At 44.2% G+C, this 25,038-nt stretch overlaps 1 protein-coding gene across 1 annotated transcript in view; it reads left to right on the forward strand.

The window, feature by feature from the left end:
• The window catches only part of LOC126418926 (glucose dehydrogenase [FAD, quinone]-like), a 669,636-nt gene that overhangs the window by 332,681 nt on the left and 311,917 nt on the right, over positions 1–25,038 (forward strand). The window contains exon 2 of the mRNA XM_050085953.1: positions 22,326–22,541. Within this exon, the coding sequence (XP_049941910.1) occupies positions 22,344–22,541 (198 nt within the window). The 5' untranslated portion in view covers positions 22,326–22,343. The remainder of the gene's footprint in view (positions 1–22,325; positions 22,542–25,038) is intronic.

The following is a 25,038-nucleotide window of genomic DNA, read 5'->3' on the forward strand; positions in this document are numbered from 1 at the left end:
CAGGAAATTGAAGTCACCCCTTACTACAACGGCATGATCAGTAAAATTACTAACCATATTCTGCAAGTTCTGTCTGAAGCGCTCTACAACTACAGATCCTGACCCAGGTGGTCTATAAAAGCATCCGATCACCTTTTTTGACCGTTCTTTTATACTCAATTTCACCCAGATTAATTCACATTCGTAATCCGTGATAACCTCACTAGATTTTATCGGATATTTTACTGCAATAAACACGCCGCCACCATTGGCTACTAACCTATCCTTACGATAAACATTCCAGTCTGAACTTAGGTTTTCGTTGTCATTGACGTCTGGCTTCAACCAGGTTTCTGTTCCCAATACTATCTGTGCATTATAACCTTCAGAAAGCGATGCTAATTCTGGGACCTTTCATTGGATACTCCTTCAGTTTACTAAAATCATATTAATCTTTCCTGTCTCTGATCTGCGAGGAACGAGATTCTCTGGGGTCGCTGTGGCAGATTGAACAGGAAAATCGTGTTTGCTCAAAAGGGAGGGTCCTCTAACCTAAAAAAAAAGGCCCATTTGCACGCCACACGTACTCCGTTACCCTCGTAGCCGTTTCTTGTGTACAATGCACTCCTGACCTATTAAGGGGAACGCTACAATTCTGCACCCGATAGCGGAGGTCGAGAAATACGCATCCGATACAGTCGCACGGTCGTCTGAGCCTCTGGTTTAGACCTTCCATTCTGCTCCAAATCAGAGAACCGCGATCAACCATGGGTACGATGCTACAAATAGACACCCCTTTGTGCGTTGCTAGTTGCCTTCACCAAATCAGCCAACCACCGAAAGGAGCCGAGGATGGCTTCAGAACCCAAGCGGCAGGCGTCATTCCTGCCGAAATGTGCCACTGCATGCAGCCGGTTGCACCCAGTGCGCTCGATAGCCACCGGAAGGGCCGCCTCCACATCACGGATGAGACCTCCCGGCAAACATACCAATTGCATACTGGAATTCTTTCCCGCCTTGCCTGCTATCTCCCTGAGGGGCTCCACCAACCGCCTAACATTGGAGCTCGGAATGACTAGCATACCCACCCTGTGTACTTTTACGGACTGGGCAAGAAAATCGACCGCTGGCCCAACAGGAGTGGCATCCCGTGCTGGCTCAGAGCTATAGTCAACGCTAGGAAGCACCTCATAGCTCCTATTAAGACGTAGGGAGCCAGCCGCACGACCTGCTCCCTCTTTCGCCTTCCGCCCAGTGACACGCGAGATTCATGATGTCTGCCACCCACTCTGGAGTGAGTACGGACCGGTCAGATGTTGCGTATCGGAAGCAGCAGTGACGTCCGGGCCACCAGAGGATTCCAGTGGCACCAAAGGTGTCGCAGGTCTCGTCTCTGGCGCCACGATGTCACATCAACTTCGAGTATTAGCTATAAGCTTGTCGAAGGTAGCCAACGCAGCTTCCAGCTGTTTGCGGACAGCAGGCAATTCTCCTTGTGTCCGCTCACAACACGTACAGTGCCTAGCCATATCGTACTTTGTGTAAAATAGGTATGAGGTCCCAAATGGCGCTACTGTGTTTGAAAATATGCCAGAGGAGAATAAAGTAACACTAAAAGTTGGTGTGCAGAATTCTGACTGTTCTCTGAGACCGCAAGCTATTAAAGAAATGGTTCAACTGGCTCTTAGCACTATGGGACTTAACTTCTGAGATCATCAGTCCCCTAGAACTTAGAACTACTTAAACCTAACTAATCTAAGGACAGTAAACACATCCAGGCCCGAGACAGGATTCGAACATGCGACCGTAGCGGTCGCGCGGTTCCAGACTGAAGCGCCTAGGACCGCTCGGCCACCCCGGCTGGCAAGCTATTAAACAGAAATAAATTTCTCTATACAGAAAATTTACACTAGGAAGCCGCCCTACACAAGGATATTCACAAGACTTACGCAACAACAAAAACAACGATTTATTCTCTAACCACCAGTCTACGCAGTGAAATACGTACAGTTCACTTCTTTGCAGAAGCACGTGAACAAAAAACAAAGACTAAATTAATTTACAGTTTATCACACAAGTGCTGCTGCTGCTCTGCTCCGCGTCGTCTCGGCTCCGCGGCTGCCGCTACACCTGCATCCACTCATGTCCACTGTGCATTCCGACAGACGTGGACGCTTCACACGTCCAGAATTACTACAGAGTGGCTCCAGAAACATGCTTCTGAGTTTAAACGCTTCCGACGGCCACCAGCCTCCGCAGACATGAACATTGTTGAGCATATCTGGGATGCCTTGCAACTTGCTGTTCAGAGGAGATCTTCACCCCCTCGTACTCGTACAGATTTATGGACAGCCCTGCTGGATTCATGGTGTCAGTTCCCTCCAGCGCTACATGAGACATTAGTCGAGTCATGCCACATCGTGTTCCAACACTTCTGTGTGTTCCCGGGGTCCCTACACGGTATTAGGCAGGTGTACCAGTTCTTTGGCTATGCAGTGTTTATTTGTTCTTTCGTGCACGTTGTGTATTAAAGAAGGAAGGTGGAGTAATGATCATACTTGTGAATCTGTTGCTATCGTGAGGACGGGCATGGATGTGGGCGTTTTGCAAGGTGCAGACATTTTGATGAGCTACCATGATTGGGTACAATTTAACGAATAACCATCCTTAACAAGCCATCCTGATTTTGATTTAGTTTGATTTTCTAAGAAATTTCTGGCCATTGTCTGGATGGGCCCTTCAACAAAGGCAATCTCGCATTCTCTTCTACTACCTTGTCTGAATGGAGATATTTTCGCCTCTCTACTGATCTCATTACATACGCTAATTTGTCTTTCTAATTGAAACTTACTGGGAGTTGAAAGGCGTGTGCCGGAACGGGACCCAAGAACGGGACGTTGGCTTTCGTGGGGAAAGATTTTGTCGGACTCACGGTTGCCAGGAAGTATCAAATCAGGGCTCACTCTTCCGCGGAGTGAAATACTCGTTTTGGTTACTTCATCATTGTTTGAAGTCTCATTGTGCTCAAAGCAGAACGTCACCTGTATAATTACAGTTTTCATATGTTCCTGCATAGTTCACACAACTTGAGAACTCCCTGTCAAAGACATAGAAGAAGTAAAATGCAATGCAGAATTAAAAAAAGGCTGGTGGCAGTAAAGAATGCGAAAGGGATTTCGATAGTAAGAAACAATGATCTATAAAAGTGGGCCAATAAGAGTCACTAGGAATTTTGTAAATTGTACTCTGTTCACTCTTCTGCAGTTTGTACAGTCGATAAAAGTTACGATACCGATTACTTCCCACTGAGGCTCAGCTCACGATGAAGGACGACCTGTTCAATTGCTTGTTTACCTATGTGTGTTACCAGTTTTTCTTCATAGGCCTCAGTAATGGAAAAGAGAAGCGAGGATTGTTATGAAAGAGCCATCTTCTATTGACAAATAAATGATAAAAACAGGATTCTACTTACACGACAAATAATTCCTACGCGGAAGCTTTCAGATCATGTCTGCCACGAGTGGAATGCTGTTCTCGCCTCTGCACAAAGCAAGTATATGGCACAGCGGAATTCAACGTTTACTAAGCATTGAGTCAATTATTTGTAATCCCAAGGAATTTCCTAGCATACGATGAGAATTTTGAAACGAAGATAAGCTCATGGTGTGAAGGAATATGTTTATTGCTGACAGAGAAGATCTGTAATCGGAATGTGATGTAACTATTAGCGCAAAACATTATACAATTTTCATCTCCGAAAATACTGTACCTGGGCGCGCATATTGCCTTCCATGTGTATGTGTGGGGGAGTGCGTGTGCGTGATGGGTAGATAGATCGATAGACAGACAGAGAGACAGAGAGAGAAAGAGAGAGAGAGAGGGGGGGGAGGGGAGAGAGAGGTGAATTCTCATTGTGCTAATGATTTCACGAGTTGTGACATTGTCGCAACAAAATTATTATATGTTAAATGTCGGTCACTTATCATGTCCTGCGAATCAGGGAAACGACACGGATCTTCACGACTAATAAGATTCTGAGACGACTTCGTTGCTTTTTCACCACACAATTATTTTTATTTAATAATAATCGGCAGCGTAGAGAATGGTTGCCCTTGCCATCTAGTGTGTGAACTGCATAACAACTAGAGTACTGAATTAAACAAAAGAACTTGGTTAATACATTTGCAAGACATATGATCTACTCGCTTTTTTTTCACTGTAAGCAAAATAATAACAACAACTTCCTTAAAGGTACGTTGTTAGGCACGAGAACAATAGTCATACGGTTAAGGGAATCAGGAACTTCAGTCTCATGCAGACAATGTTCCTACGAGGATTTATCACTAAACACTGGTTCTTGAAATTTTGTAAGTAAGCTTTCGTGAGATAATTCACGTCTGTCTTCAACCGTGGGCCACATGTGTTTTTCATCATTTCGGCATCGCTCTACGAAGGGCCACACAAACCTGTCACTACTCGTGCTGCCTTCTCTTTGTTAAAGCTCAACGTAACCTGCCAGTTCTTCGTTGTGCGGGCCTCATACACTTGATCAACAATCGAGCGTGGGTCGTACCAGTCTTTTGGAAGTAGTCTTTTTTGTAGGCTGCTTCCATTTTCCTTGTATCGTATCAATGAACAGGAATTTGTGACCTGTTTTACTTACGACAGATCATTTCACATTTCTTAACTTTAAAAACAACTTACTATTCTTTGGTCCACTTTGAAATCTTATACAGTTCTCATTGAATAGTCAAGCAAGATTTTCCCGGAAAGTACTTGAATATAGACGACTTCATCATCGGCAAAAAGCCTTAGTTCCATCAGTACCAGACTTCCGAGTTATCTTGCATGTTTCGCGGGACATACACTTTTGGAAACGCTCTACCTATGGAACAGATAAATCATTTTTCCGCGATATCCGTCTTCCAGAAGTTCTAGTTATCCAAGTTATGCAAGAGAACTTTCGCGAAGTTTGGAAGTTAATAGAGGTACTGGTGGAAGTAAGGCAGTGAGAGCGGGATATTAGTCATGTTTGTATAGCTCAGATGATAGAGCACTTGCCCGCGAAAGACTAAGGTCCAAGGCTCATTTTCCAGTCCGGCACAAAGTTTTAATCAGCCAGGACGTTTCAAATTAGGGCGCACACATCGATGCAGAGAGAAATTCGTTCCGATATCGGTAAAATGACATTTTTTCAGGTATTTATTACTTATCGGCATTATTCATCTATAATGTATACAAAAAGAAGTTCTTGATAGATTATATTTTCCTAGTTATTTCGTAATAGGTGCTGTCCTTCCACTAAACAAACAAACTGTAAGTGAATGTATATGACAGAAACAAAAGAATGTATTTTTCTTTTAATATTTAGCATTCTAGGAGAATGTGAAAGGATAACATTACGGCATCTGTGTCTGAAAAAGTAAATTAGTAAACCAAGCAGGCATGATACCTTGCGATTGTTTGAGCGTGAACGTCATTATGACAACAACAACCATCAATGATTGCGTGCAGAGTTCTTGCAAACGGAGTGATATGGTGCAGTGGTCAAGACGCTCGACTCGCATTGGGAAGAACAGCAGTTTAAATCCCTGTTTGGTCATCGCGGCTTTAATACATTATTTCAGCGCATGTGTTGTTCTGAAACACGATGCAATGTTCCGTCGCATCGTACTTCGGAACAATACGGACACTGCAAAATTGCGTTTACCCGCCGACACCGGGGTAGTGACTGTCGCTTAAAGTGTCTCCCACGCACGTGAATATACGATGTACAAGTGCAGGTTGCGACACATGGCTGAGGACATACGGATGTTTGCGTGTGGCCGTGGAACGTGCTCTTTAGAAAAGAACAGAATCCAATTCCTACACCATTATTCTACAATTCGAGCTTCAGCTTCTTCTCTAATCACCTCCTCGTTGACGGAACGTTGAACCCTGATCTCCACCTCTTCCTTTCGTCAATGTCTGACCGAAACCATATGATCGCAACGGTGCCTCCATGTTGGTACTGTTGCAGAGATTTCTGGTACTTTCTAGAATAGCAACAGAGGGAAACGTATGTGCGTAACATTCCCATGTGCTCTCCAGACAACTCGTACTTCTCTTTGTTCGACAGGAATGCGAACACTCCATTTTCATATACCATAGACATGACACAAAATCGACCTCTAGGTCAGAGGTCGATAACGCTCGCCTGTGTTATGGCAATCGGGACGGTGTTAGTCGCTCCGAATTCTGGTGGTGGAACAAACTTTCACAACCAGGTTTTGACCACCTAGGAGATGACGATAGGTTCCTGATTGCCAGACTTTACATCAATGTCCTGATTTAAGTTCCATATCTCTCCACAGTGTCTCATGGAGACAGCTCATGTGACACCGTTGATGATGATCCGTCTGTCACATGGCGACGTTGATCCCGGCGGCCCCTTGGTGTTATTCGAGAAGATTAAACCGTGTGCCGGCACCAGGATGCACCATCGCCCTTCTTTCATCACCGTTCGACGCAATCATTGGCACCACACTGTACAGCCACCCACCACAGTCACGTGCCCTCAACGAATACACTTTACACACGACTCTTACAATGGAGCGCCAAATAAACTGGTACAGGCGCGTGTATTCAAATACAGAGATATGTAAACAGGCAGAATACGGCGCTGCGGGCAGCAACGACGGCATAAGACAATTGTCTGGCGCAGTTGCTGCTGCTACGAAGGCAGGTTATCAAGATTTAAATTAGTCTGATAGTTATGTTATAGTCAGTTCACGAGCGATGGGACTCAGCATCTCAGAGGTAGCGAAGAAGTGGGGATTTTCCCGTACGACCATTTCACGAGTGTACCGTGAATATCAGGAATCCGGTAAAACATCAAATCTCCGACATCGCTGCGACCGGAAAAAGATCCTGCAAAATCGGGACCAACGACGACTGAAGGGAATCGTTGAAGGTGACAGAAGTGCAACCCTTCCACAAATTGCTGGAGATTTCAATGCTGGGCCATCAACAAGTGTCAGCGTCCGAACAATTCAACGAAACAACTTCGATACGGGCTTTCGGAGCCGAAGGCCTACTCGTGTACTCTTGATGACTGCACGACACAAAGCTTTACACCTGGCTTGCTCCCATCAACACCGACACAAGACTGTTGATGAGTGGAAATATGTTGCCTGGTCAGACGAGTCTCGTTTCAGATTGTATTGAGCGGATATGCGTGCACGGGTATAGAGACAATCTCATGAATCTATGGACCCTGTTTGTCAGCAGGGGGTGTTCAAGCTGGTGGAGGCTCTGTAATGGTCAGTGTCACGTGCAGTTGGAGTGATATGGGACCCCTGATACGTCTAGGTACGACTGACCACCTGCATCCATTCATGTCCATTCCGACGGACTTGGGCAATTCCAACAGGACAGTGGGACACCCCACACGTCCAGAATTGCTACAGAGTGGCTCCAGGAACACTCTTCTGAGTTTAAACACTTTCGCTGGCCACCAAACTCGCCAGACATGAACATTATTGAACATATCTGGGATTCCTTGCAACGTGCTGTTCAGAAGAGATCTTCACCGCCTCCCTGCAGGATTCATGCTGTCAGTTCGCTCCACCACTATTTCAGATGTTAGTCGAGTCCATGCCACGACGTGTTGCGGCACTTCTGCGTGCTCGCGGGGGTCCGTCACGTTATTAGGCAGGTGTACCAGTTTCTTTGGCTCTTCAGTGTAAATACCGCATAGGAAACGGCCATTATGTGCAGAGGAAGGAAACCTTCCCCATTAGCTAGCTGATGCTTTCTAGCTGACAACGTCATATTCTTCTTTCTCTCGATTACAAGAAAAGTTCCATAAACTGCAGTCAATAATTCACAATAACAGAACTGTGTATTAAGCTGCTTAATATATATTTTCTGTTATGACTGGCTTGCGTCCCGAGGCATTTCTCAAGAGCAGGAATTATTTAATGCAACAAGAATCTTAAAGCGACTTACTTGTGGGTTATGCGACGGTTGCAGGATTCTGAAAATGATCAACAAAAATTGTGCGCAAATTAAGTTTTATTACAGGCGAGTTCGAAAGAATTTACATATGAGCTGATACCGTTTTTATTGTCTCGTTATGTGGTTGATACCTTAGCAATTACCCGCGGCCTATGTCTAGTGTTTTCGACATACATGTTTTCGAAATATGAATGACTTGAGTTCAGGGTTCGGACAGAGTCGGTGCGTAAGCCTCGAACAAAAACCGTCGTTAATAGCGCCCGAACAACTCTGCATCACTCTCGTTCTGCCAACGGCCCTTTCAAAAGATGACCAATGAGCGGACAGAGTTTCAATGTACCCTCTTGTCCTCGGGAAGGTAGCCTGCTACTAAAAGGTGGAAGAATCAGCAATGATCAACGGTATGAGGTTGCAAAAGGCAATGGAAACCATTGAATTAAAGACACATGAACTGTCTTCACACTACGTATTACCAGTAAACGAAAAAGTGTCATGATGATCCCTCCTTTGGCAAAAAATTCCGGAATAGCCCCCCATTCGGAACTCGAGGAAGGGACTGCCAAAGGGAAGATGACTATCAGAAAAGGACTGCATAACCAATATAAACTTGACATTCTAAAAAGTTGCAGCGTTGCTTGTAAGAAGTTTGAATGTGGTAGGGAAGCTACAAAATCTGGAAAGAGAAATGCAAAAGCTCCTTCTAAGTATAGTGGGTGGTCAGAGTAATATAGGTTAGCATCAAAAACAGCAGAAAATGGTATAAAAGGAGGAGACTTCCAGAATGAGATTGTCACTCTGCAGCGGAGTGTGCGCTGATATGAAACTTCCTGGCAGATTAAAACTGTGTGCCCGACCGAGACTCGAACTCGGGAGACGAGGTACTGGCAGAAGTAAAGCTGTGAGTACCGGGCGTGAGTCGTGCTTCGGTAGCTCAGTTGGTAGAGCACTTGCCCGCGAAAGGCAAAGGTCCCGAGTTCGAGTCTCGGTCGGGCACACAGTTTTAATCTGCCAGGAAGTTTCAGGAGGAGAATTGTTTAAGAATAGGAAGGTAAGGCAGGAAGGGTGCTACTGTGAACAATTTAGTGACAGGGTTGTTATAAGAATCTACAGAAAACCTACAACAACAATAGTTCAGGTGTACACACCAACGTCACGAACAGAAGATGAACAGATAGAGGAATTATATGAGTACATTGAACGAGTAGTTCTGTGTGTAATGGAAGATGATAGTCTACTCGTAATAATCGTGGGTGTTTGGAATGCTGTAGAAGGGCGTGGGGGGGAATAGAACAAGGCGTTACAGGTGAATGTGTATTCCGCAGCAGGAATGAGAGAGGAGAAAGACTAACTGAGTTCCGAAACAAATTAGTACACTGAATAGCGAATACATTGCTTAAAATCACAAGAGGGGGAAGTTTAACTGGAAACGATTCTGATACACGAGAAAATTACTGGTGGATTAGTCATGGGGAGACAAAGATACCGGAATCAGATATAGGACTGTAAAGGCTACCCGTGAGCATATACAGATTCTGTTCACAATTTGGTAATGATGAAAAGTATGCTGAAGTTTAAGAGAATCGTCCGGAATAATCAGTCCAGAGAGAAACAGGAATTACTGAAGATAATGATCTGCACTTGATGTGAACTAACCGACGAAAGAAGTAAGTACAACCACGTTTAGGAAATGATAGGAATAAATCACCATGTTACTTAAGAATGAAATAAATAGGAATTTAGGAAAGCTAAAGTAAGATATTCACAGGAAGAAAGTAAAGAAATCGAAAAACAATGGTCGTTGGAAGGACTGGCTCAGAATATACAAAATTAAAACCAACCTTCTATGAAATTAAAAGCAAGCGTGACAAAATTGGGAATTCCTCTGTTAAACGAAGAAGAGAGCGTGGATGGGTGGAAAGCGTACGTTGAAGGCCTCTATGCAGAGGAAGACTGATCTGATGACGTGACAAAACAAGAAGTGGGGGTCGATATGGAAGATGTAGGGAATTCAGTATTTAGAGTCAGAGTTTAATAGAGATTTGAAAGACTTGCGATCAATTCTGTAGGAATTTCTAATATCATTGGAGGAAATGGCAACCAAACGACTATTCAAGTTGGTGTGTAGACTCTGAGACTGGCGACGTACCATCAAGTATTTCGGAAAAGTATCATCCAAACAATCCGCAGGTAGCAAGGAGAAATAAGTGCGTGAACTACAACACTAACAGATTAACGACTCGTGCCTCCAGGTTGCTGACAAGAATAATATTTAGAAGAATGGGGAATAATTTGATGACGAACAATTTGCCTTTAGAGAACGCGAAAGTACGACAGCAGCAGTTCTGAGGTTGCGACTGAAAATGAAGTAAGAATTAACAAAAATCAATCCAAATTCATTGGTTCTGTCGACTTAGGAAAAGCGTTCGACAATGGGAAATGGTACTGATGTTCGAAGTTCTCAGAAAGGCGGGTAGTATGCAATATGTACAAGAAAGAAGATGGAAGAACAAGAGTGGAAAATCAAGAATGAAGTGCTCGTATTAGGAAGGGTGTAAAACAAGAATGTAGTCTTTCGCCGCTAGCGTTCACTGGATACTCCACTGAAACAATGACAAATTAAAAGAATAGTTCAGGAGTGGGATTAAAATTCAGGGTGAACAGGCATCAATGATAAGAATTCCTGATGAAATTGCTATCCTTTTTTTGTCTAGTCAACAGTGTTCCGACTGCTTTGATGCGGCCCGCTACGAATTCCTCTCCTGTGCCAACCTCTTCACCTCAGAGTAGCAACTGCAATCTACGTCCTAAATTATGTACTCCAGTCTCTGTCTTCCTCTACAGTTTTTGCCCTCTAAAGCTCCCTCTAGTACCACGGAAGTCATTCCCTCATGTCTTAACAAGTGTCCTATCAACCTATCCCTTCTCCTTATCAGTGTTTTCCACATATTTCTTTCCTCACCGATTCTGCGCAGAACCTCCTCATTCCTTACCTTATCAGTCCACCTAACTTCGAACATTCGTCTGTAGCACCACACCTCAAATGCTTCGTTTGTCTTCTGTTCCGGTTTTCCCACAGTCCATGTTCACTACCGTACAATGCTGTGCTGCAGACGTACATTCTCATAAATTTCTTACTTCGTCAGATTAAGGCCTATGTTTGATACTAGTAGACTTCTCCTGTTCAGGAATGCCTTTCTTGCCAGTGATAGTCTGCCTTTGATGTCCTGCTTGCTCCGTCCGTCTGCCTAGTAGAATTCCTTAACTTCATCTACTTCCTGACCGTCAATCCTGATGTTAAGTTTCTCGCTGTTCTCATTTCTGCTACTTCTCATTACTTTCGTACTGGATGTATTGAACAGTCTTATGAGTGTAGAATATTGACTGAGATTAAACCGACGGGAAACTAAAGTAATGAGGAGTAGCAGAAATGCGAATAGTGATGAAATTATCACTATATTGTTGGCTAAGAAGATTCCGCAGTTAAGAAATTTTGCTGTCCTGGAAGCAAACCAACATGTGACGATAGAAGCAAATTGGATATAAAAAGGAGACAAGCACAGACAAAGAGGGCATTCCTAGCCAAATGAAGTCTATTGTGTCAAACAGCGGCCTAAATTTGAGAAGAAATTTCTGACAATTTTGGTTTCGAGCACAACGTTGTATGAACTCTGCGAAAATCGTAAAAGAAGAGAAGCGAAGCGTTTCACACGTGGTGCTACAGGAAGATGTTGAAAATTGGGTGGACCGGTAAGATAAGGAATGAGGGGGTTCTACTCTCTCGGTGAGGAGAGGATCGTTTGGAAAACACTCTCAAGAAGAAGATTCAGGATGATAGGACATCGTGTGAAGGGATCAGGGAATAACTACCATTATGGTTGGGGTGTTGTAGATGGTAAAAACTGCAGGGGGAAACAGAGATCGGAATGTATCCAATAATTAACTGAGGACGTGTGGTGCAAGCGCCTCAGCTCTGGTGGTAGCTGAAGTCAAGTACACGACGTCAACTATAGAAAGTAAAATCGTGGGCAACGTAAATCCAACGGATACACAGGCCACGCAAAATGTCTTGCACGATCTGGCCAATGTTACTGATACGCATCTGTTAACAGTGATATTACGTCAACACTGAAATGTGAAGAGGGTCTGTCGTGCTAAAGACCCGACACGAGTGCGATATATCGCTGAAAATTTTGCTAAGAAGGTGTATCACTCCAAATTTTTGTCTTTATTTTCGACTAACTTTGCAGGGGATGTAATACAACACTATAACTAAACAGAGTACGGTTTCAGAATGGAATCACAGTGAGATCACGCGAAAGGAAGCTCTTCGTTTACGAAAGAATGTTGCGTAATTAACTGAATGTGAGAAAAGATTTTTCATGAAGGTATACAATGTTGCTAGGAATGAGGAGATACTGCAGTGTAACAATGATTGCGTGTCTCGGTTAAACCTGGCAAAACCGGACGTGGGCTTTGACACACGTATTGTTGTAACGTGTGACGTCACACAGGCGCAAAAAGAAAGAAAAGTGACAACATTTTTCTATGTTATTTTTTACAAATGTAGGTTGTCGCTAAGTGTGATCTGTAGAGTAGCCGAATGTCTACATTGCGTCGGAAGGTGACACACTAACGGTTTGAGAAGCCCATGAAAGTTATGTTGTGATAATAATTATAATTCTTAACGTGCATTGGATTTCCAGCCATTTTGATGGCGTCATGGTTCAAAACAGATGATAGGTATCATTAGGTTCAATATTACGTCTGACATCTTGTCGAAATTTGTTGTTCTACATCTATATGGATACTCTACAAAACACATTTAAGTGCCTGGCAGAGGGTTCATCAAACCATCCATAAATATGATTTACTCCATAAACTTGATTTACTGAACTTTTAGTGAGGCAGTTTTATGAACCAATTTAATAGTTTTTAGATCAGTGTAACTTGGTATTAGTTTAGCACTATAAATAACCGCCGGCACAGATTACGAGATACGACACGCCTGGTGCTTTGCGGTATAGCAACCCGCCACACAGCGCTATCTTGTAATTTTCTCTCTTTAAGGTGTCTTAGCTTGAGGCTGTTAGAAGTGTATTTCTCGAAAACGCCAACTTCTCGTTGTTCCCTTTTACAGATTTGTACATATACTGAAAGTAAACCATTACGGATCGCAATATTTTTTAATCTCTTTTCTGACTGTTTCTATGCAGCCCGCTACGACTTCTTTCTCTGTTGCAACCTCATCATCTCAGGGTCGCACACCAGACGGCCTTTACTATTTTTTCTAAAGTTTCTACGCTCTACGGCTCCCTCCAGTACCATGAAAGTTACTCCCTGATATCTTATTCCTTTCCTCGTCGATTCTGCCGAGAACCTTAATACGCGGCTTGTTTGTCATAAAAGACGCTGCCTAATTCCTAGCATACTTAGTTCTCGAATGATATATTTACTCCTACAGTGAACTTTTTAGGAAGCGAATAATGACGAGTTAGATTGACGAAAATTATTACCAAAACAAAGACTGTGTGGTTTATTAACGAAATTATTACTAATTTAAAAAAGACTGAAGAAATATTATTTTTAGCAACGTCCCGTATGCCCCAATACAACATTAATCATTTCCTGCTGAAACTTTACGACCGCAGTCGTTGCCTGGGCAAAACGGATAAATCAGCAGTAGCAGATCATGCATAGAGACCAGAGAACCAACAAATTCGTTTCTCTGACTCTGAGGTTGTGGCAAAATCTAATCATCACTACGCTAGGCTACAACGAGAAGCCATAGAAACGCCAAAGCACGACAACCAGTTTAACAGAAAAGGAGAAGGATTCAAATTAGGTAAGTTGTGGACCCTACCACTAAATAAAATAAGCAGCTGCAACTCTTCTCCACTCCAAGTCCATAGCGACTCTGTGATCTTTGACAGGAACGGAAGTTGTGTGGATACATATTAACAGATCGGCTTGTTGAACTTCTTTGAGTCTGTAACTGTTTCTGGGTCGGTAAAACCTCTGATGTCTCCAACACTAGATGACGAGACGTTAGGCCGAGAATTTGATCAAGGGGTTGTTGTTGTTGTTGTGGTCTTCAGTTCTGAGACTGGTTTGATGCAGCTCTCCATGCTACTCTATCCAGTGCAAGCTTCATAATCTTCCAGTACCTACTGCAACCTACATCCTTCTGAATCTGCTTAGTGTATTCATCTCTTGGTCTTCCTCTACGATTTTTACCCTCCACGCTGCCCTCCAGTACTAAATTGGTGATCCCTCGATGTCTCAGAACATGTCCTACCAACCGATCCCTTCTTCTAGTCAAGTTGTGCCACAAACTCCTCCACAATTCTATTCAATACCTCCTCATTAGTTATGTGATCTACCCATCTAATCTTCAGCATTCTTCTGTAGCACCACATTCCGAAAGATTCTATTCTCTTCTTGTCTAAGCTCTTTATCGTCCACGTTTCACTTCCATACATCTCTACACTCCATACAAATACTTTCAGAAACGGCGTCCTGACATTTAAATCTATACTCGATGTTAACAAACTTTTCTTCTTCAGAAACGCTTTCCTTGCCATTCCCAGTCTACATTTTATATCCTCTCTACTTCGACCATCATCAGTTATTTTCCTCCCCAAAAAGCAAAACTCCTTTACTACTTTAAGCGTCTCATTTCCTAATATAATTCCCTCAGCATCACCCGACTTAATTCGACTACATTCCATTATCCTCGTTTTGCTTTTGTTGATATTCATCTTATACCCTCCTTTCAAGACACTGTCCATTCCGTTCAACTGCGCTTCCAAGTCTTTTGCTGTCTCTGACAGAATTACAACGTCGTCGGCGAACCTCAAAGTTTTTATTTCTTCTCCATGGTTTTTAATACCTACTCCGAATTTTTCTTTTGTTTCCTTTACTGTTTGCTCAATATACAGATTGAATAACGTTGCGGATAGGCTACAGCCCTGTCTCACTACCTTCCCAACCACTGCTTCCCTTTCGCACCCCTTGACTCTTATAACTGCCATCTGGTTTCTGTACAAATTGTAAATAGCCTTTCGCTCCCTGTATTTTACCCCTGCCACCTTCAGAATTTGAAAGAGAGTATTCCAATCAACATTGTCAAAAGCTTTCTCTAAGTCTACAAATGCTAGAAACGTAGGTATGAATTTCCTTAACCTTTCTTCTAAGATACGTCGTAGGGTCAGTATTGCCTCACGTGTTCCAACATTTCTACGGAATCCAAAATGATCTTCCCCGAGGTCGGCTTCTATCAGTTTTTCCATTCGTCTGTTAAGAAATCGCGTTAGTATTTTGCAGCTGTGACTTATTAAACTGATCGTTCGGTAATTTTCACATCTGTCAACACCTGCTGTCTTTGGAATTGGAATTATTATATTTTTCTTGAAGTCTTAGGGTATTTCGCCTGTCTCGTACATCTTGCTCACCAAGGCGGTCAGTAGTTTTAATGGAATGTTGTCTACTCCGGGGGCCTTGTTTCGACTCAGGTCTTTCACTACTCTGCCAAACTCTTCACGCAGTATCATATCTCCCATTTCATCTCCATCTCCATCCTCTTCCATTTCCATAATATTGTCTTCAAGTACATCGCCCGTGTATAGACCCTCTATACATTCCTTCCACATTTCTGCTTTCCCTTCTTTGCTTAGAACTGGGTTTCCATCAAAGATCTTGATATTCATGCAAGTGGTTCTCCTTTCTCCAAAGGTCTCTTTAATTTTCCTGTAGACAGCATCTATCTTACCCCTAGTGAGATAAGCCTCTACCTCCTTACATTTGTCCTCTAGCCATCCCTGCATCGCCAGGGGATAATGCCGATAAAACAAACATAAAGAATGCCAACGTTGTTCCTGTTTTGCGGAAAATACACTACTGGCCATTAAAATTGCTATACCAAGAAGAAATGCAGATGATGAACGGGTATTCATTGGACAATTATATTATACTAGAACTGTCGTGTAATTACATTTTCAAGCAATTTGGGTGCATAGATCCTGAAAAGTCAATACCAAGAAAACTTCCTCTGGCCGTAATGACGGCCTTGATACGCCTGGGCACTGAGTCAAAGAGAGCTTGGATGACGTGTACAGGTACAGCTGCCCACGCAGCTTCAACACGATACCATAGTTCATCAAGAGTAGTGACTGGCGTATTGTGACGAGCCAGTTGCTCGGCCACCATTGACCAGACGTTTTCAGTTGGTGAAAGATCTGGAGAATGTGCTGGCGAGTGCAGCAGTCGAACATTTTCTGTATCCAGAAAGGCCCGTACAGGAACTGCAACATGCGGTCGTGCATTACCATGCTGAAATGTTTCGGAGGGATCGAACGAAGGGTAGAGCCCCGGGTCGTCACACATCTGAAATGTAACGTTCATTGTTCAAAGAGCCGTCAATGCGAACAAGAGGCGACCGAGACGTGTAACTAATGGCACCCCATGCCATCACGCCGGGTGACGCACCAGTATGGCGATGACGAATGTGCGTTCACCGCCATGTCGCCAAACACGGATGCGAGCATCAGGATGCTATATAGAGAACCTGGATTCATCCGAAAAAATGACGTCTTGCCATTCGTGGACCCAGGTTCGTCGTTGAGTAAACCATCGCAGGCGCTCCTGTCTGTGATGCATCGTCAAGGGTAACCGCAGCCACTGTCTCCGAGCTGATAGTCCATGCTGCTGCAAACGTCGTCCAACTGTTCGTGCAGATGCTTGTTGTCTTGCAAACGGCTCCATCTGTTGACTCAGGGATCGAGACGTGGCTGCACGATCCTTTACAGCCATGCGGATAAGATGCCTGTCATCTCGACTGGTAGTGATACGAGGCCGTTGTGATCCAGCAAGGCGTTCCGTATTACCCTCCTGAACCCACCGATTCCATATTCTGTTAACAGTCATTGGACCTCGACCAACGCGAGCAGCAATGTCGCGGTAACGATAAACCGCAATCACGATAGGCTACAATCCGACCTTTATCAAAGTTGGAAACGTGACGGTACGCATTTCTGCTCCTTAGACGAGGCATCACAACAAGGTTTCACCAGGCAACGCCGGTCAACTGCTGTTTGTGTATGAGAAATCGGTTGGAAACTTTCCTCATGTCAGTACGTTGTAGGTGCCGCCACCGGTGCCAACCTTGTGTGAATGCTCTGAAAAGCTAATCATTTGCATATCGCAGCATCTTCTTCCTGTCGGTTAAATTTCACGTCTGTAGCACGTCATATTCGTGATGTAGCAATTTTAATGGCCAGTAGTGTACATACGGGAATAATGTGAAAAATTAGTTTTCGGCACGATCTACGTTCTGTTCATTAATTATACCTGTAGGTTAGTGACAAAGATACATTCACGCTGTTGCATAGCTTTTTATTTGACTGAACTAGAGTAAATACATGCTATCACTATGCGTTTAAGGAAGAGATCTGTAGTGCTTCCGTGAGAGATAAAGGGACGGCGGCTGTTGCTATGTCTTCAAGTAGCAGGAATGACACATTCAGCTGTATTTGTAGGTCCCGATTTATTTGCAATCGATTTCAGTGTTACATTACACCATTTCAAGCCCCTCTGTGATACCAGGTGATCATGTGGATACCGGGTGATCATCACTGAACACATCACGGAGGTAGAACAAATCGATGTCCTCTAGACCGAACCTTCTTTCCTGATTTTGGTGTTAACAGTGCAGACACATCAACTCGAGTCGATGAAATTAAATAAAACCTATAAATTTAGCTGCAGCTGTCATCCATACTAAACGATGAGCTGTATTGTGTTTGTTTCTCTTTGAAGCATATGGAACATGAAAGTAAAAAGTAAGGGAGACCGGGTCTAGTTGACACAGTTTTGGTTTTTGGTTTTTCTATTGTTTTGAGCACTACCTGGAGAGATTCTGATGAATGCGGCAGATATCTTAACTTTTTGATTCTAAAATCATGTAGGGTCCATCAATTAAATACTTGTTTGGATAAAGAGAAAAGCACTTCTATTAAAAGCTTGCAACTACACTAATAACCCCGGGTGCGGGGTGAGCTGGCATACCCCCACGGGCGAGTTGGCATAAATTGATATGCGTAGGGATACTTAGGCAGAACACAGCAATTTTCGAGGAATTTTGAAAGTTGGAGTAGCTTTTTCTTCAAAGAATAAACTGTTTAAAGAAAAGTACATTGTGAATTAATAATACTCGAAGAAAATTGAATTCTTCTTAAATAAATATATAACCTTATGGACTTAAATGTGTGAACAAACTATTAACTCTTCATGAAAAATAGATCCTGATTGTTATCATACCTACCTATGGTTATTAGAATTAGCCCAGTCTCTTAAATCAACCACAAATGAAGCATTGGGTGCTCGTTTATATGAAATGATGAGTTCCATTTCCGCACAATTTTACTTCGGTATTATTCAACTGAATGATTCTCGTCTGGCCATTTGCAGTTTCTCTTCCCCTTTGTGACCACAGTGGACACGCGAATCGCGTTGCAATAGATTTCGACAATCTTTCCAGAGTACTGATGGGGATGGTACTTCACAAAAACAGTCGTTTATATGGAAGTCAGGGTGACGGAGGCTGTTGAGATTGCCAAGGTTCGTTGTTGGTCTCGTTCGATGTGAACGTTTGGCATCTTTTTGAGGTTCTCCACCGATCGTGGGAACTGACGATTTAGAATCCTCATTATCGTCTCTCCAGGAGACTGCGGCACAAATATCTTTACCATGGGGAGGTTTTTCAGCCTCTGAACTATCATTATGGAAGCCCAAGCTCTCGTCAGTTTCGGCGTAGCTAACGTCCGAGACATCGTCATGACATTCTGTAGAAGAAAATTCAAAATGACATCTTCTGAGAACTTTCAGAATTTTTAACATCGTGCAGCCCCGTCAGCAAGTGGTATAATTAAACATATAACAAGTCAGCCTCAGTTGCAAATAGAAACGAGACTTTACCTAGGTTTCAGCCAAAATAATTTGGCCTTCTTCAGAAACTATTGACACTAAGCTATTGGAGTTTTTTAAAAGTTGTGAAGATTTAATGAACTCCACGAGAAAATAAGCTTTAAGCTGGAAAATGAATTTCCCAATAGATCTTTGGATTATTTAGACCTAATTTTGGCAATAGAGGACAACCGTATTAGGTTTAACATTTTTGGGGAAAATACCTTTTCCGATAATATCATTCCAGCCGACTCTACATACCCCCAAGCCCACAAAATGGCCTTCTTCCATTCTTGCATACACTGAGCGCTCGCCATTCCTCCCTAGAAGTTATCGCTTATAATAATGGATATAAACCAGAAATTGTGAGACAGCTCTTTAACAAGAAAACAGGTAGAAAAACTGCGACCTCATCTGTACTAGGTGTCGCACCAGAGGATACTCCACTAGCTTCATTTCTATTCCCTTCATAGGCAAAGCATTTTATAAAATAGGACGACTCTTAAAGAGCCACCGCTTTAAGATTGCATATTCTACGAATAACAGCCTCAAAAAGAACTTGGTCCACTCGTTAAAGAATACTAATGACGAACTATCTCGTTCTTGGGTGTACAAAATCACCTGTAGTGATTGTCCGAGTTATTACATCGGCCAGACACGGGGAGCCCTCTCAGCTAGATATAAAGAACATATACCCACGAAAAGTGGTGATGGCACGCGTGGCTCGACTTTTGCTGAGCACCTTGTTCAATTGGCCCATGCTCCCAATCCACCAAATAACACAGAGCTATTAAATTGCGAGGTTAAAGGCACTAGGCTTGACATCCTTGAGAGATTGCAAATCTTTAAACACCTGTTGTTTGATAAACAAAACCTACTTAGTGACCAGCTAAAATTGAGAAATAAGAACTTTTTCGAAGGTATTAAACCTTTGCTTCGCCAGCCCTAATGTTGCGGTACCTTTGTAGTCGCCGACGCCTGAATCCACTTTCTTTAGTCGAATAGTAATGTATTCAAAATTGAGTAATAATTTTGCCGAGTAATAGGTAGTCGTTCTTACGGGCTCCGAATCCGTTTATAGGGTTCTCGTTCTCCTCAGAAGTAAGTTCGGTTACAGATTACGCAGTTAACAGTTTTAATCGTTATATTAATCCAATTCCTAACGTAAAGGTAGCTACTGTTTATGCATCTATATTTCCAGACAAACATGCGCATGACCATCACCGGTGTTTGGTGCATAGCTGCTCGCTGCGATTAGTTCGGGCTCAGCTCTTTTCAGCTAAGCAATGTGGATTTATGACTGGGTACTACGGTGGTATAGTTTTGTACTTGACATGGACAAACTTTGGCATGCAATAGTTTAGTGTCAATAGCTTCTGAAGAAGGCCATATTATTTTGGCTGAAACCTAGGTAAAGATTGGTTTCTACTTACAACTGAGGCTGACGTGTTATATATTTTCTGAGAAGTTATTCCTTCTCCGACTTGTCGACGTTAGCCGTGTCATCCTTCTTCACTGTGCATGGACTTTGCTTCTTATTGGCCCTTTCTGCCGCGACTCTATCTTTGATATGATGTGTGCTAGAACAGCAGTAACGTCTCTTCTCGTTTACGGCTGGATTGCTGTCGGGGTTCGGCTGTGGATAAAGGCGAATTTATTCACGGTTGTTGTGTACGTGTTCATTTTTTCAGAAACTGTTTACTTTTTAATCAACAGCAATGCTGAGGTTAGATGGCTTAGGTGGGGCGAATTTATATAGGTATACCAGCTGACCTCGTCCCTAAGTAAGCCAGCTAGATCCACGGCGATATCAAAAACGAAATGCATACTATTCTGTACCGCAAATGAGAAATAAAAGATTATGATACATGCTGGCAACTACAGTTAACCGCTCCTTCGAAAACTGCCGCTAAATTCGATCTACATGTCCGAAAGAACAGACACCACGTATTCGTTCGTATCTGAAAGAACAAACACCACGAATTCCCATAGTTGATGTGCCTCAATGGGCAATGAATCCACTACATTCAGGGCGAATGCACAAGTTCTTCCGACCTACGGCGAGACTCTCAAAGGAGCTTGGAGGGCTCGGACAGGGACTGCAGGTTGCTGGCGCTAGGAGGGAGCGTGGGTCGGCCTTGAAGCTTGCAGAGATAGTTGACGCAGTTGCAATAAACACTGTGCCCTGGTGGCGCAGTGTTTAAGCAGCTGCCTAGTAAGCAGAAGATGCCAGGTTCGAATCCTGGTCTGGAACAAGTTTTCACTCGTGGTCGCTGATTCCGCATAGAAATCCGATTTACCTGACATCCGTAGTCCCTTCATTTCCTTTATCACTCCCCCCCCCCCCCCCCCAACTTCAGTTTATGGAAAAGTTTATGACGAAAAAAGTTACTGGTCATAAAACCATTGGAACAGATATCCTTCGTTCGAGACGCTTCCACACAGAGAGAAGTTACTGTGGAGGGTGCATCTTTGCATACACTCCCCACTAACACGACGACAGCTCTCTCGCTTCACGGTGGCTGGGAACAGCTGTATGTCAACCAGTCCCTTATTCCACCTAACCCCCGTCTCCTCTATCGTACGAGAGCAATCCCAAAAGTAAGGTCTCCTATTTTTTATAAGTACATAGACCAGTTTTTTTGTACAATGGTTTACGTCAGTTTACAGCTTGAACATTTAGCTATTTTTCGACAGCATCACCATTTCTGTCGATGCATTTTTGCAGAGGCTGTGGCAGTTTTTGTATGGCCATGTCATACCAGCTCATCGCCATGCTGTTCAGAAAGTTATGAACCTCTTCTTTCACCTCGTCGTCGGAGCTGAATGGCTTTCCGGCCAAATGTTCTTTCAACCAAGGGGACAGGTGATAGTCACTGGGCCCCAAGTCATGACTATAAGGTGAGTGGGTGATTATGTTCCAGCGAAAATGTTGTAGGAGAGCGATGTGTGTGCGAGCGTTGTCACGGAGAATGTGTACGCTCTTGCTCAACATTCCTCTTCTGCGGTTCTGAATTGCCCGTTTGAGTTTTTTCAGAGTCTCACAGTATCTGTCAGCTTAATTGTGGTCCCAGCGATTCTGCTCCGACGACGAGGTGAAAAAAGAAGTTCATAACTTTCCGAACAAAGTGGCGGCGAGCTGGTATGACATGGGCATACAAAAACTGCCACAGCGTGTACAAAAATGCATCGACAGAAATGGTGATTATATCGAAAAATAGCTAAATGTTCAAGCTGCAAAGTGATGTAAACCACTGTACAAATAAAGTGGTCTATGTACTTATAAAAAAATAGGAGACCCTACTTTTGGGATTACCCTGGTATCTGTTTCTGTTCCCGCTGTCGCCGTTTCCCTGTTGAGATGACTGACGCGCGCTCTCGTGCCTCAGGAGCGAGCTGTGGCCGCCATGCGTGCCCTGGCGGTGCTGAGTCTGCTGGCGGCCGTGTCCCCGCTGGGCCCGGCGCTCGCCCAGAAGGACGTCTACGACTTCGTCATCGTGGGCGGCGGGTCAGCGGGCTGCGCGCTGGCCTCGCGCCTCTCCGAGATCCCCGAGTGGTCGGTGCTGCTCATAGAGGCCGGCGGCGAGGAGAGCATCTTCAACCAGGTGGGCAGTTCAGTATATCGCCACTCTGGTCCCGGGGCAGCAGTCGCTAATAATATCGCGTGGAGTTACTGTACCGCATGAGGTTTGATCAAAAAGTAACGGGAATTGTTGTTTTTCTTATAGGGGCACTATTTAATTATCAGCTCCAACTTAGTCCCCTTCAGAGTAACCCCCCTCTGGTGCACTGATCAGACAGAACATTATGACCACCGACCTACTGTCGATATTAACCAGTCCAGGCTATAGCAGCGTCGGAATGACTGCGTCAGACACACGCACGGTGCATGTACGCTACTGGCCATTAAAATTGCTACACCACGAAAATGACGTGATAAAGACGCGAAATTTAACCGACACGAATAAGATGCAAATGATTAGCTTTTCAGAAGGTTGGCGCCGGTGGCGACACCTACAACGTACTGACTTGACGAAAGTTTCCAACCGATTTCTCATACACAAACAGCAGTTGACCGGAATTGCCTGGTGAAACGTTGTTGTAATGCCTCGTGTAAGGAGGAGAAATGCGTACCATCACGTTTCCGACTTTGATAAAGGTCGGATTGTAGCCTATCGCGATTGCGGTTTATCGTATCGCGACATTGCTGCTTGTTAGCAGAATATGGAATCGGTGGGTTCAGGAGGGTAATACGGAACGCCGTGCTGGATCCCAACGGCCTCGTATCACTAACAGTCGAGATGACAGGCATCTTATCCGCATGGCTGTAACGGATCGTGTAGCCACGTCTCGATCCCTGAGTCAACAGATGGGGACGTTTGCAAGACAACAACCATCTGCACCAACAGTTCGACGACGTTTGCAGCAGCATGGACTATCAGCTCGGAGACCATGTCTGCGGTTACTGTTGAAGCTGCATCACAGACAGGAGCGCCTGCGATGGTGTACTCAACGACGAACCTGAGTGCACGAATGGCAAAACGTCATTTTTTTCGGAGGAATCCAGGTTCTGTTTTCCAGCATCATGATGGTCGCATCCGTGTTTGACGACATCGCGGTGAACGCACATTGGAAGCGTGTATTCGTCATCGCCATACTGGCGTATCACCCGGCGTGATGGTATGGGGTGCTATTGGTTACACGTCTCGGTCACCTCTTGTTCGCATTGGCGGCTCTTTGAACAGTGGACGTTACATTTCAGATGTGTGACGACCCGGGGCTCTACCCTTCGTTCGATCCCTGCGAAACCCTACATTTAAGCAGGATAATGCACGACCGCATGTTGCAGGTCCGGTACTGGCCTTCCTGGATACAGAAAATGTTCGACTTCTGCCCTGGCCAGCACATTCTTCAGATGTCTCACCAACTGAAAACGTGTGGTCAATGGTGGCCGAGCAATTGGCTCGTCACAATACGCCAGTCACTACTCTTGATGAACTGTGGTATTGTGTTGAAGCTACATGGGCAGCTGTACCTGTACACGCCATCCAAGCTCTGTTTGACTCAATGCCCAGTGGTATCAAGGCCGTTATTACTGCCAGAGGTGGTTGTTCTGGGTACTGATTTCTCAGGATCTATGCACCCCAATTGCGCGAAAATGTAATCACATGTCAGTTCTAGTATAATAAATTTTTCCAATGAATGCCCGTTTGACATGGCATTTCTTCTTGGTGTAGCAATTTTAATGGCCAGTAGTGTAATATCAGCGAACATGCTGTCCGTGTGTAGAATGGGGAACGCGCGCGATGTATCTGAGTTTGACAGAGGGCAGATTGTGACGGCCCGGAGACTCGGCACGAGCATTTCGGGAACTTTATGACTTTTCGAGTGTTGAAGGAGTGCTGTGGGGAGTGTCTTCAACACTTGGCGAAATCAAGTCCAGATGTCGTAGGGTTGGGTGACCACCCCTCATTACGGTTGTCGGATGCCATAGGCTGGGCAGGCTGGTGAAACAGGACAGACGGCGAATTGTAGCGGAACTAACATCCGACTTTAATTCGGGACAGAGTACAAGTGTGTCTCAATACATAGTGCTCCAAACATTCCTAAAGATGTACCTACGCAGCCGACGCATGTGCCAATGTTAACACCACGACATCGGCAACTACGACTGAAATGGAGCCATGACCGGCACCATGGGAGGTTGGCTCATTGGCAGAGCGTTGCGTGGTCTCATGAAGCTCGATACCTTCTTCATCATGCAAATGGGAGGGTGCGAATCCGTCATCTTCCAGGGGAACAGCTCCTTGACACCTGCACCGGGGGACGGAGACAAGCTGGCGGTGGCTCCATTACGCTCCGGGGAACATTAACGTGGACATCCAAGAGTCCAGTGGAGCTCGTGCTAGGCACCATGAGAGCTAAGAAGTATCTTACACTGGTTGCTGACCACGTAAAGCCCTTTCTGACGATAATGTTTCCCGACGGCAGTGGTATTTTCCGACAAGATAATATTACATATCATAAGGCCAGGAGTGTGATGGAGTGATTCGGGGGGGGGGGGGGGGGGCAGGGGCGAGTTCCAGTTGATGTGCTGCATCC

The sequence above is a fragment of the Schistocerca serialis genome, chromosome 9 (genome assembly GCF_023864345.2).
Source record: "Schistocerca serialis cubense isolate TAMUIC-IGC-003099 chromosome 9, iqSchSeri2.2, whole genome shotgun sequence".
In the NCBI taxonomy this organism is placed as follows: domain Eukaryota; kingdom Metazoa; phylum Arthropoda; class Insecta; order Orthoptera; family Acrididae; genus Schistocerca; species Schistocerca serialis.